This window comes from Silene latifolia, chromosome 10 (assembly GCF_048544455.1).
Source record: "Silene latifolia isolate original U9 population chromosome 10, ASM4854445v1, whole genome shotgun sequence".
In the NCBI taxonomy this organism is placed as follows: Eukaryota; Viridiplantae; Streptophyta; class Magnoliopsida; order Caryophyllales; family Caryophyllaceae; genus Silene; species Silene latifolia.
The window spans coordinates 8,984,187-8,996,599 of NC_133535.1; the positions used below are offsets into that span (position 1 = coordinate 8,984,187).

General features: G+C 35.0%; 1 protein-coding gene and 1 non-coding gene across 2 annotated transcripts; both read left to right on the top strand.

Moving 5' to 3' along the window:
* Window positions 1-1,799: 1,799 nt before the first annotated feature.
* On the top strand, window positions 1,800-10,954 carry LOC141604976 (dynamin-related protein 5A-like). The gene is made up of 16 exons (XM_074423576.1): window positions 1,800-2,121; window positions 3,649-3,712; window positions 3,830-3,934; window positions 4,639-4,740; window positions 4,994-5,044; window positions 5,344-5,405; window positions 5,742-5,832; window positions 6,351-6,415; window positions 6,594-6,788; window positions 6,923-7,042; window positions 7,554-7,624; window positions 7,757-7,982; window positions 8,656-8,706; window positions 9,285-9,513; window positions 9,936-10,075; window positions 10,670-10,954. The coding sequence occupies exons 1-16, from the start codon at window positions 1,993-1,995 to the stop codon at window positions 10,796-10,798; spliced, it is 1,830 nt and encodes a 609-aa protein (XP_074279677.1). The 5' UTR covers window positions 1,800-1,992; the 3' UTR covers window positions 10,799-10,954.
* Window positions 10,955-11,943: 989 nt separating this feature from the next.
* Window positions 11,944-12,023, top strand: TRNAA-UGC (transfer RNA alanine (anticodon UGC)). The gene has a single exon. It is a non-coding gene; the product is annotated as a tRNA-Ala (tRNA).
* Window positions 12,024-12,413: the final 390 nt, after the last annotated feature.

The following is a 12,413-nucleotide window of genomic DNA, read 5'->3' on the forward strand; positions in this document are numbered from 1 at the left end:
TCTTACAATATAAGTTCGTCTTATTTTACAAATCGTATTGATTTTAATTAACATTAACACGTTTAACATAAATAATCTAATATACGTATAAGTTAACTTCTAAACTTTTCAAAACTTAACTAATAAAATCTGAACTAAACTTATAAAAATTGAAGTGTACTTAAAAACGAATATATCTTATCTTTATTAATTCAGAAGACAATACTCAATCCAGGGCGTGCCACGTCATTAATTCAACCTTTTTTTTTGGAAATACATGTTATGGTGGGACCCATTAGTGTGCAATGTATTTATTTCTTCAGAATTCCGGCTATACAAACATGCGACAAATTCCGTCTTAGAACAAATACTATGAAATAATTTTATACATTTCGAATAAATGAAATTAATGGCATATAAGCGAAATGAATTACAAATCGGAATAAATGAAACTAACCACAAATAAATGAATTACATAATTTAAAAAAAAAAATTAATAATAATAAAATTACATAATTACGAGAAGGAATTACATTTAATAACAGGATTGAATTACATATATAAGAAAATATAATATAATGATATTTTCAGAATTGTATAGGACCCGTGCTACAGCACGACATTTTTAAGATTTTGTTTATATAGAGGAAAATACAATAAAATTGCATTTGCGCATAAAATATATGGTACTTTTAAGTTAATGCTGTAATATAGTAGATATAATATTAGCAAGGAGGAAAAAAATAAAGTTTATTACCGTAAAAGATAGTTGAAACTCACTTAGTCTTGTTCCTAACTATCAATAATAATACTATAATGTTAGATTAATAAGGGTACTAATTTATGAAAATAAATTAGATGTAAATTATAATTTAAAAAACCTATTAACCTTATAAAAAAACGGTCGAAATAATTTTCTACGCGTTTAAAAAGACAATTTTAAAATTATTAAACGGGTCCTATACAATTCTTAAACTAAAAGAATAAGAAATCTCTAAAGTTTTCCCGCCCAAATGAATTAGGCTATAAATGGGCTTCATAACATCATATCTACAACTGGGTCATCCTGATTAATTTTGACTTAAGCTATAAATGGGCTTCATAATATCATATCTACAACTAGACCATACTAATTAATTTCATACAATATATAATTCTATACCATTTAAAAAAGGGGATAATATTCTTTTAACTTGCATCCTCCTTATACTAAAAGAATAAGAGTTCTCAGAATTTTCCCGCCTAAATTAATTTGGCTATAATTAGGCTTTTATTATAACATATTTGTTATTGGACTTTCTTTATCTTATATCTACATCTGGATGATAATGAACTTTCCTTTTCCACAGATTAATACAAAATATTAATTATAATAAATTTACAATTAAATTTCAAATTGAGTTAAATATCATTTTTATTATTATTTTCTTTAATGTTTCTATCTAAAATACCGCGCATTCGCGCGGGATCTATACTAGTTACATATAATGCGAATAAATTACATGCATAATTTTTATAAACTAGATAGTACGATATATTTTTTTTTAAAAAAAATATCCTTTGTTATTTTCTCTTAAACCATTGCATGTGAACACGTATTTGTAACAAATTTAAACATTAATTATGTAGATTGCTGATTTAGACCAACTAGATAAGTACAATAGAAATGAAAAAAAAAAAAATATATCCAAAAACATTAATACCGGCCCAAATACATACCCGTGCAATTTTGCACGGGTTTAAAACTAGTAAAATTTTAAATATAAACGGATAATTTTAAGTATAAAAGAACAAGCCTTAAGAGTTAAGATAACCCAAATAAAAATCAAAAATTTCATTTGACTAAAAAACTCGTTTTTTACTTCCATTTACGACTGATTGCGACTTGCGAGCAATCCCAGACTTTTACTCTTCTTCGTCTCCAATTTTCTTCGATTCAAAATTCAAAATCGCAGATCTCAAAACCCTAATTCTCTCTTTCTCTTCCTCTAATCTTGATTCGCTGCTGCAAAAATGGAGAACTTGATATCGCTAGTTAACAAGATTCAAAGAGCATGTACAGCTCTCGGTGATCATGGCGACGAAAGTGCTCTTCCTACTCTTTGGGATGAACTCCCTTCCATTGCCGTTGTCGGCGGTCAGGTACTCAATCACCAGATTTTGTTTCTTCGTATTGTTTAATCGTAAATTGTTTAATTTTGTACATTTTTATTAGGTTTCTATTTTTGGTAATTTTTGTTAAAAATCATAGATGTTAGATTCGATTCGATGTATAGTTGATAGAAGCTAGATTGCTGATATTTTTGGTAATTATGTCATGTAAACAATCGGATTATTTTCAACTTTTGTAGTTGTTTGTTAAGTTTTCGAGTGATCGCGAATTAGAAATTGTTGTTGATACTGATATGTTACAGTATCTTAGACGTTGCTGAATGATACAATTGATAGGTGTATTGCTGGCATTACCGTCGATTTTGTGCTGAATTAGTGAATACTAAGGGGAGTATACTTCGGATGTGTAGTTATGAACTTATTATTGCTGTTTTTGTACTCGTGGATTGATGGAGAGGTTTTGTTGATTATGTAAAATATTATCGGATATTCATTTTTGTAGTAGTTTGTTCTTTGATTGGTTTTCGTGCTTAGGAATTGCTGTTGATTAGTTCGTATGTTACAGTATCTTAGATGTTGTTAAGTGATACATTTAATATGTGTATTGTTGGCATTTTGAGAGGTCAGGTCGACTTTTACTGTCGATTGAGTACTGAATTAGTGAATACTAAGGGGATTATACTCCCGATGTGTTGTTATGATTGCTGTTTTTGTACTCGTGGATTGATCAAGAAGTTTGTTAATCTGTAAAAAGTAATCGGATTATTTTCATTTTTTTGTAGTAGTTTGTTGTCTGGTTATTTTTCGCGAACAAGTGTGTTAAAAGTTGTTGATTTTGCTCATTCATTACACTATTTAAGATGTTGTTGGGTGGTACAGTTGATATGTGTATTGCTAGCATTTTGAGAGGCCAGGTCGAGTTTTACCATCAATTGAGTGCTGAATTAGCGACTAGTAAGGGGAGGAGACTTCCGATGTGTAATTATGATTGTTGTGGCCGAGTTTCTGTATTTGGTGAAAAATGTTGTCGATTGTTGAAGTTGTAATAGATTAATAAATAGACTAGGGTCATCGGAATGCAAGTATCATATGCAAAAGAAAGATAATAAGGCTAAAGTTGAAGGAAATTATGAAAAAGCTTGTGAGGGAATCCAAAATCAATTATGACTGCTTCTTTTTCCTTGGTTGGTAGGTTTTACCTACTCTATGCTTAGATACGGACTATTTGTCTAGCGAGGGGTGATTGTTGATCCCCAAGTGAGAGCATGAGTGAAAAAAGCTAGTGAGATTGGTATTTGGAAAATGTTTACTAAATTTGGAACTGGAGCCTCCTTTTGGAAATTCTACAAATAACGGTGGTTTCTAATAAATGTGTTTCGAGTTGTCTTTGCTTTATAGCTGCTTCTTTGCGGAGGACATTTTAAAAGGTTCTCCTGCATCTCTATGTTTTAAATTGTGAGGTCTTTGATGATTTAAAAAGGACTTGAAAGTTGAAAGTCACCTTTTTGAAAGTGACTCGTGCTTGTTTAACCCGTGATGTCTTTTGATGGTATGCAGAGTTCTGGAAAGTCTTCAGTATTGGAAAGCATTGTCGGCAAGGACTTTTTACCTCGTGGATCTGGTTAGGAATTTTTCCTGATACATTTTGATTCGTAACTACTGGTTTCACTTACCCAGTCCTTTTTTTTATTGGTTTCTTAGTTATCACACACTTTATTTTTCTCATTTACGCATGCAGGTATTGTGACTAGACGTCCTCTTGTTCTACAACTACACAGGGTTGAAGAAAAGAGAGAGTGGGGGGAATTTATGCACCTTCCTAGGAAACGGTTCACTGATTTTGGTATGCTTGTCTTTCTTGGACTTGGGATATTTGTATTCTACTGCTCTTGAGTAGTCGTTTGCACCTAGTTTGTGTCATCAATTTCTTATATTGTGACCTATACATTTGAGTTCTCTGTAATTATCTTTCAAAGGAAATACTCTTAGGTAGTGTTCGAAACACGAAACTGATTTTGTTTTTCACGATTTCAATTGTAGAAATTAAAATGTTCTAATTCAATTCCATTTCAATTTTCATAAACTTGTTTGGAGATCATGTGGAATTCAATTTTAAATTTCAATTTCTCAATGATGTTTGGGAAATCTATAGAATTGGAATTGGGCGAGGTGAGTCCGGGTGGAGGTGAAATATGTTGTTTGAGAAATTAGTACTGTGCACAAAATATTAATATTAATTTTAAACTCGGAAATGAATTGATATGTATAAAAAAAATTTCATTATTGATTTATCCTGAATAAAAATGAAGTATTTGACAAGACTAAGATAGGAGATCGGATAGTGATGGAATTGGAATTACTCATTTGAGGTAGGAATTTGAGAGCCTCAAATTTTAGCTAGGGTAGAATGAAAAAAAATAGAGCTCAATTCCAATTCCAAATTCTAAGGTTTCCCAAACGCTTGAAATGTCTCAATTTGGGAACTCAATTCCTATTCTAGGTTCCCAAACATGGAATTATCTCAATCATGAATTCTTTTAATTTCAGCTGCTGTGAGAAAAGAGATTGCAGATGAGACTGATAGAGAAACAGGACATGGCAAAGGAATCTCTAGTGTTCCCATTCATCTAAGTATATATTCCCCAAATGGTAAGTGGGTATCTTGTACTTTTTGTTTTTCCATTTGTTCCGAGACTTTTTTTTAGATGTTTCTTGTTTGGAAGAATTAGTTTTTCAACAAATTAGTAAATTACTATCTTTAGCCCTATCTTGTGGGCAGGAATTACTTATTGTTGAAAAACTGTGATAAGTTCTCTGTGACTTGTTTTACAACAAGAGTTGAATAAGTTAGTTGCCCTTTTTGCTTAAGTTAGTTGAACTGATAAAATTTGGGTTTTGACAGTTGTTAATCTGACTCTTGTTGATCTTCCGGGGCTCACCAAAGTAGCTGTTGGTAAGTTACAGTATCCGAAGAACTGACTGTTACGACTAACAATTTTTTTTTCCACAAATTCTCATTATAGACGAGAGATATCCGTCTATAGTTATAGACGGACCAAATATCCACCCGCTTTAAGCATAAGACAAGCAACAAGTTGTATGGTGGGGCCCAAAAATGTCACCACTTTAAGCATATTTGACCCGTCTTTCACTTTAGACGGATATGTCCGTCTATAGTGAGACTAATTGTTTTTTTTTTTGTGGCTTTGTAGTGATTTATTATGATGATTAACATCGTTTAACTTGTCGCAGATGGGCAACCTGATAGCATCGTCCATGATATTGAAAATATGGTTCGTGCCTTCATTGAAAAGGTGATAAACGCATCTCTCTTGAATATTATGTTAATGTTGTGAACGCCACTGAATGTAGTTATATAGGGTTTGAACAGTCAGATAATGCATTAAAGTTGTTCTACAATTACTGATGAGGAAGGAGGATCCAGCAGATCTCACTGAAGCAGTGAAGTTTACAAGATTAGTGTTGCTTGCTATAGATTAACTTTATATACAGACCACAGTGGTATTTTTATCTCACATCTTAGGGCTAGAAAAATAAGAACGGACATTGAATGTTTATTTAAGGACTTGTGTTGAGAAAAGTCTCGTTCTTTCGAAAGTTGAAACCAGTAAAATGTTTTCCACTTGCAGCCCAATTGTATCATATTGGCCATTTCTCCAGCCAATCAAGATCTTGCGACTTCTGATGCCATTAAAATTTCTCGCGAAGTGGACCCGAAAGGTATCAGAAGTTTTTTTTTTAGCATGTCATCATGTTTCATTTTGCTTGGTCGATCTTCTATAACTTACTAATGATGATGTAGAATTTATTGGGTTGCTTGTTTGGATGAAGGTATTAAGAGAGAGGGAGAGGAGGGAAAGAGCTTCCATTGCTTGGTAACGTTAGTTAGTAAGTTGGGTTGAAAGGAATTGGAGGGATCCATTTTCCAATCTCCTGGTCCTAGCCCAATTAAAACCCATCTACCGTTGGAAAGATTTGGATTGAAAGCGCATTCCCCATCCTCTCCTCCCTTTCTCTATTTTGCTTGTATCCAAACAAAGGGCAAGTGGTTTGCCCAAAATTCATAACATGCTGTGTGTTATAAGTTTGTTTCTTCCAGCTGCTGGTAGCTTAATGAGAACAGTTTATTGATATCCTTTTTCACTGCTAGAAAATTATCATGATTCTTGTAGAGTTGTAGAGGAGATACTAACCCAAAGGCATTATTGTTGTTGATTTGTGTGGAATACATATTCTAGGGGAGAGGACCTTTGGAGTTTTGACAAAGGTCGATCTTATGGACAAGGGAACTGATGCTGTTGATGTAAGTACTTTAATAGGAAGTGATGGTTTTTCAACAGTTCTTGATTAAACAATGAGTTCCATGAAGGCAATTTTCTACCTAGCCCCTTTCATGATAAACCGAAGAGATACTGTCACACCTTTATGTGTAAATGCCTCATAAAAAACTTCTTGTCGCTTAATTCAATGTCTTCTGCTAGATTTTGGAAGGTCGAGCATACAAGCTGCAGTATCCATGGGTTGGTGTTGTGAATCGCTCTCAAGCTGATATTAATAAAAAAGTTGATATGATGGCTGCTCGACGCAAAGAACAAGAGTTTTGGTCTACTAGCCCAGAGTATAGACATATGGCTAATAGAATGGGTTCAGAATTCTTAGGAAAGATGATGTCAAAGGTATTTACCACTTGTGTGAAATATATTTTTTATTAAGCATTTCTAGTCTCTTATGATTTTCCTTCATACTACTTTGTATCTATTGCACCGGAGTTGCCAGTTTCTGATGCTCTCTTAAAATTTTAATGTTCCAGCATTTAGAAAACGTCATCAAATCTCGGATCCCCAGCCTTCAGTCTCTCATAAGCAAAACTATTATTGATATAGAAACAGAGTTGAGCCGTCTTGGAAGGCCTGTAGCTACAGATGCTGGAGTAAGTATTCTGGCGCCTCATGAGATGTTGATGTGGTGCTTCATCTATTCTATTCTATTTTTTTTTTGCTATTGTAATATCAAGTTTGTCTACCCGATAACATCATCAGTCTTGGGGCCGGCTAACATGGATCATCCTTTGCATGCGTCAATGACCGAACATTAAGTTTGTCTATTGTTTTAAATAGTTTGTATTTGTGCCATTGGAAACGGATGTTTTTTTTTTTTTTTTTTTTTTTTTTTTTTTTTTGATGAAGATACTTGTAGTTGTGATAGGTAAAATGGACGCTAGAGGTACTGGAGAAAGTTGTATTCCGGTTGTTATCTAAAACGTGTACACTTTTGTTTTTTTCGACTCAGCGATTTGTATCCAATGCAAGAGTATATCGAGGAAATTATGAGTCTACAGATGTGTCCTTTCTTCTACACCAAACAATTCCTAGATTTTAATGTTTTTTTTCCACTTCTGATCTGATGGTTTGATTCTCTATTGCTGGGTTGTTTTGATTCAGGGAAAGTTGTACATGATCATGGAGATTTGCCGTGGATTTGACCAGATCTTTAAAGAGCATCTTGATGGCGTGTATGTTGTTTGAACATGTTCATCTCATGTTGGATATATAGCTGTACTATTGTGACATGAACCGTTTCCCTTGGACTGGAGGGTTTCTTAGCTTTCTTGCTAATCAATTTTTTAATACTTCTGTCTCCGCAGTCGGCCAGGCGGTGACAAAATTTATGGTGTGTTTGATAATCAGTTACCAGCTGCTCTTAAAAGGTTGCAATTTGATAAGCATCTTTCCATGGAAAATGTGCGAAAATTGATTACTGAAGCTGATGGGTACCAACCTCATCTTATTGCTCCTGAACAAGGTTACCGGCGCTTGATCGAATCTTGCCTGACTTCCATTAGAGGTCCTGCTGAGGCTGCAGTGGATGCGGTATATTCTTTACTTATGTTAGGAAGCGAAATATGTTTTTTGTTGGCCTGAAGCTAGGTTACTGACCTTGGATTCATAAATTTACCTTCATAAGTTTTCTTTTGAGATTTTAAATTTTTTCTGTCAACTGACCTCTTCTTTTCGGCTGCTAAAAGTTTATACTTGCTTTTATGCAAGTTATGTAACTTCCACTAGCATTAGATTTCACAGGCCTTGAATGTTTAGGTGGTTTCTTATAACAAATGTTGTTGTGGAAGTGACGGCAGACAAGGCAGGGCCAAACTACCAGATTGGTAAAAAAAGTAGAAGGTAGTTGCCATATTGGTAAAAAAAGTGTCAATTGTGACAAATTGGTAAAAAAAGTATAGATTGGTGACAATTTGGCCAAAAAACTTTTATTTTAACTAATTCTCTATTATTTGATCTATAATTGACCAAACTACCCTTTCCTAAGTAGTAAACTGAAAAAAAAAAATTAGATACTTGTTGTTCGCAACTTAATTATGACCTCAAATTTAAATCGAACCAATTTTACCCGAAATCAATCCAACTTTCTTAAATATGATACTTCTCCTTGATATTTTTTTTATGTCATTTGTAAATTCTCTGATAGGGGTTCTTTGGTTTGTTTACTGTCTCAAGGTCGCTTCTGATGTTGTCTTTGTGATTTCAGGTTCATGCAATATTGAAGGAGATGGTGCACAAGGCTATGAGTGAGACATCGGTAAAGTCATGATTTAACACTACCCACTGTACATTATCCTTGTATTTGTTAACTTTGGTGTTGCTGTGAAGGGATGGATGTTTTAAGTCGATTTTCACTCAGTGTTTGAATGGTTAGCTGGTACTCCCAGTCCTCCCACCATCCTATAAATATTGCACAAATTCTTGTATGAGATAATCTCACTAAAATATTATGAAAACCTCCATAAATAATTGTTGTATTTTTTCTAAAATCAACTTCAGCCATGTTTAAGGTATTATTGGTAGGATACACCTCTCAAATGATATGTCAAACACTAGTTTAGTGTGACACCATCTCTTGTGAGGCCTAATCTATATAATATCCCTACTTGACGTTGGTGTTCAAATGATGTTAACTTTGATGTCTTTCCACATTATAGAATTAATCTTTTCAATTGATTACATGAAAATAGTTATTTACATATATTCGCTAGCTAGTAACAGATGCTCCAATCAAACATGCTATATCTTGATGTTGTAGGCACTACATATTCGCTATTATCCAGTTACGCGTATCACGTCATGCAATATATGAATTATGCTCTCTCTGGTGTTCAGGAACTTAGGCAATATCCGACCCTGCGGGTAGAAGTTTCAAATGCTGCTACTGAGGCATTAGAGAGGATGCGTGACGAAAGCAAGAAGGCAACGTTGCAGCTTGTTGATATGGAGTGCGGCTACCTAACTGTGGAGTTTTTCAGGAAGCTCCCTCAGGATGTTGAGAAGGGGGGAAACCCAACACATTCAATATTTGATCGTTACAATGACTCGTATCTTCGTCGAATTGGTAAGCCTATAATGTTGTACTCCATCCATCCAATGTATATTGTCCTCATTAACAAGAGGTCGTATGTAAGATTTAGTTTATCATCCCTTCACTTAAAGAATCGACATGTAGAGATACCACATTATCCTTACCAATTTACCATCATGTTACTTAGGATAGTGTATGAACTTTTCTTTGTAAAATTTATCAATATAGAATTGGACCAATTATATAGGGAGGACCAAAAAAATGAGGACAATATAAATGGGACGTAGGGAGTGAAACTAGCCCAACTATTTCAGTTTTTTCTACTTCGATTTTTGGTGCTTATTGAGCTCAGAGTTTCTTTGGCTTTCTGCTAAACCTTGTTTCTTGTGTTTTCGCTGCTGATTGCTTACCAGTTACCACCTAATCGTCTGTCGATTGATTTTCACATTACACAGGAACAACTGTGCTACAATATGTGAACCTGGTTTGTGGAACTCTAAGACACTCTATTCCCAAATCCATTGTCTACTGTCAAGTACGAGAAGCAAAAAGGAGTATACTAGATCGCTTCTTTACCGACTTGGGTGGAAAAGAGGTGAGTATTCTAGTCAAAATTATCTCTCTTTGGATGCCAAATCAAAGAATTCGTTCACTTCAATCTGACGGAACTTATTCGACCCTATTACTGTCCATTTTACTTGACTTGGAACCTAAACAAAATAACCCAAATCACAAATCAACCCAGTCTACTTTGTTCAACACTCCTCTTTGTTACTCCGATACTTCACTTAGTTGCCGTATTCCGTATCCGATACTTATTTTGTCGGATACGATACGACACTTTGATACTTCATTTTAGACCAAAATATTGAAATTTTTTGCACAAAATAGCCGTATCAGATACTCCGATACGTATTTTGCCGGATACGAGTAGATGAGTCTGGGTAACATATTTGTTGGGACCTACATTGTCTGTCGCTATCGGAATCAACTGACTCGAAGATGAGCTAACCGGACTGACAAAGAAATGACCAGACACAGTGCGTAATATATTCAAACAGATTTGACTCGTACCCGTCCCGAATTACCCATTTGCCACGTCAAGGGGAGCTGAAACAACAACGGTCATTGGAGGGACTCATGCCATCTTTGGCTGTAAATTTCATGCACTGTTTTTTTTTTACTGCAGGCAAAATCACTGGGAAAGATGTTGGATGAGGATCCGGCAATAATGCAGCGGCGTATAGGCCTGGGTAAGAGGTTGGAGTTGTATAGGACTGCCCAATCTGAGATTGATGCAATTACGTGGGCCAAATAACGCGGAAATTGATAGGAATTTTTTGTATGCGTGCAGAATATCTAGTTGTAAACACATTTTTCACTTCCACAGATGCAATTGCTTGTGTGATTGTATGCACAGTTTTTCACTAGTATATGTGTAAATTCCGGAGTGATGGTGAAACATAATTATAAGACGGCATTTATTTCCGAACGATAAATTAGTGTATTGAGCTTTTTTGGTTTTTAATATGTAAAGGATAAATTTAAAATTTGAAAGCTAAATTGCGTGGCGACTGGTTAGAGTATTCTTCGTGAGAAATGTGATCATCGTGTATTATGCCACTTTCACCGTTGGCATTCAGTACTTTAAATTACGATTTGTGAATTATGACCATTAAATTGTTCACAAATTCTCATTGAAGACGGACACTATCTGTCATAAGCTGAAGACGGATAGTGTTGCTCTCACAAAATGCAAATGGACAGTGCAAGTGGACTGAAATGGATACCCCCACTTGCCCTCCCATTTGCATTTTGTGAGAGGGCCACTATCCGTCTCCAGCTTGTGACGGATAGTGGCCGTCTTCAATGAGACGGACTGTAAATTGTTTTTGGATAGAATATGGAGTTTTTGATCATTAAAAGGGAATGAAAGGGAGTGAAGAGGGGGAGGAGATTTAATGATCAAAAACTCCGGATTCTATCACTTCCTTTCATTCCCTTTTAATCATTTTCAGCCTGGAGAAGCTGATGGCCAACAGCAAGCATTTAACATTAGCGACTAGTCGACTACTCCCTCAGCCTGTCTCAAATTTCAATCATCTATTTACCTTTAATTAATCAAATGCTATCACAAAGAATGAAAAGGTAAAAAGAAAAAAATAATTGGAACGGAGTGAGAATCAATCATCAAATTCTTCTTGCAAATACAATATCATAATCTCATACTATGAGAGTAGCTCTAATCTCGTCTTAAGTAAAAAGGAAGTTGGGGACGAGGCTTCGAGTGCTCGTTTTCCAAATAACAGAACAAAAGAGAAAGATTAAACCATGAAGTTGGGGGTTCGATTCTCACCTGCAACATAAGTGCGCTCATTTGAAAAAAGAAAAGAAATAATGGCATACGCTGACGGATTCGGCAGTTGAAATATTCTTATCAGGTTTAAAGGATAAAAAACAAAAGGGGGTGTAGCTCATATGGTAGAGCCGAGAGCGCTCGCTTTGCATGCGAGAGGCACAGGGTTCGATTCCCTGCACCTCCAATTTTTTTTTCTGTTAACCTAGTCCTATACTACTACCAATGTGAATGAATATATATATATATATATATAAAGAGATCTAATCATCTAAATTCACAAGTTTTTGGCCTCAAAATAAAGTGCGGAAGCGCGCCGGATTGTGTTTAACACATGACTCAAAAGGGTGTAATAATATGAGTCGAGCAATCGCTATCTGATTATGTTCATTACTCAGGAGCAGGTTGCTGCTCACAGAAGCATTGACTATTTACTGACCTTCGCGGACGTACCACCCAATGCACAAAATCAGGTTGCATAAACGAATTTTGATAGCTCACAATCACGGTACTTAACTTGTACTGCAACACCGCGACTATAATGGTATCTGCCACATTCATAGCTCAACGACCGGAA

Bases quoted from the DNA above. Each gene is read 5' to 3' on its own strand.
- LOC141604976 (XM_074423576.1), top strand. From the start codon at position 1,993: ATGGAGAACTTGATATCGCTAGTTAACAAGATTCAAAGAGCATGTACA. The intron at 3,935-4,638 runs GTATGCTTGTCT...TTTTAATTTCAG, and splicing joins GAAACGGTTCACTGATTTTG to CTGCTGTGAGAAAAGAGATT. The intron at 5,045-5,343 runs GTAAGTTACAGT...AACTTGTCGCAG, and splicing joins GCTCACCAAAGTAGCTGTTG to ATGGGCAACCTGATAGCATC.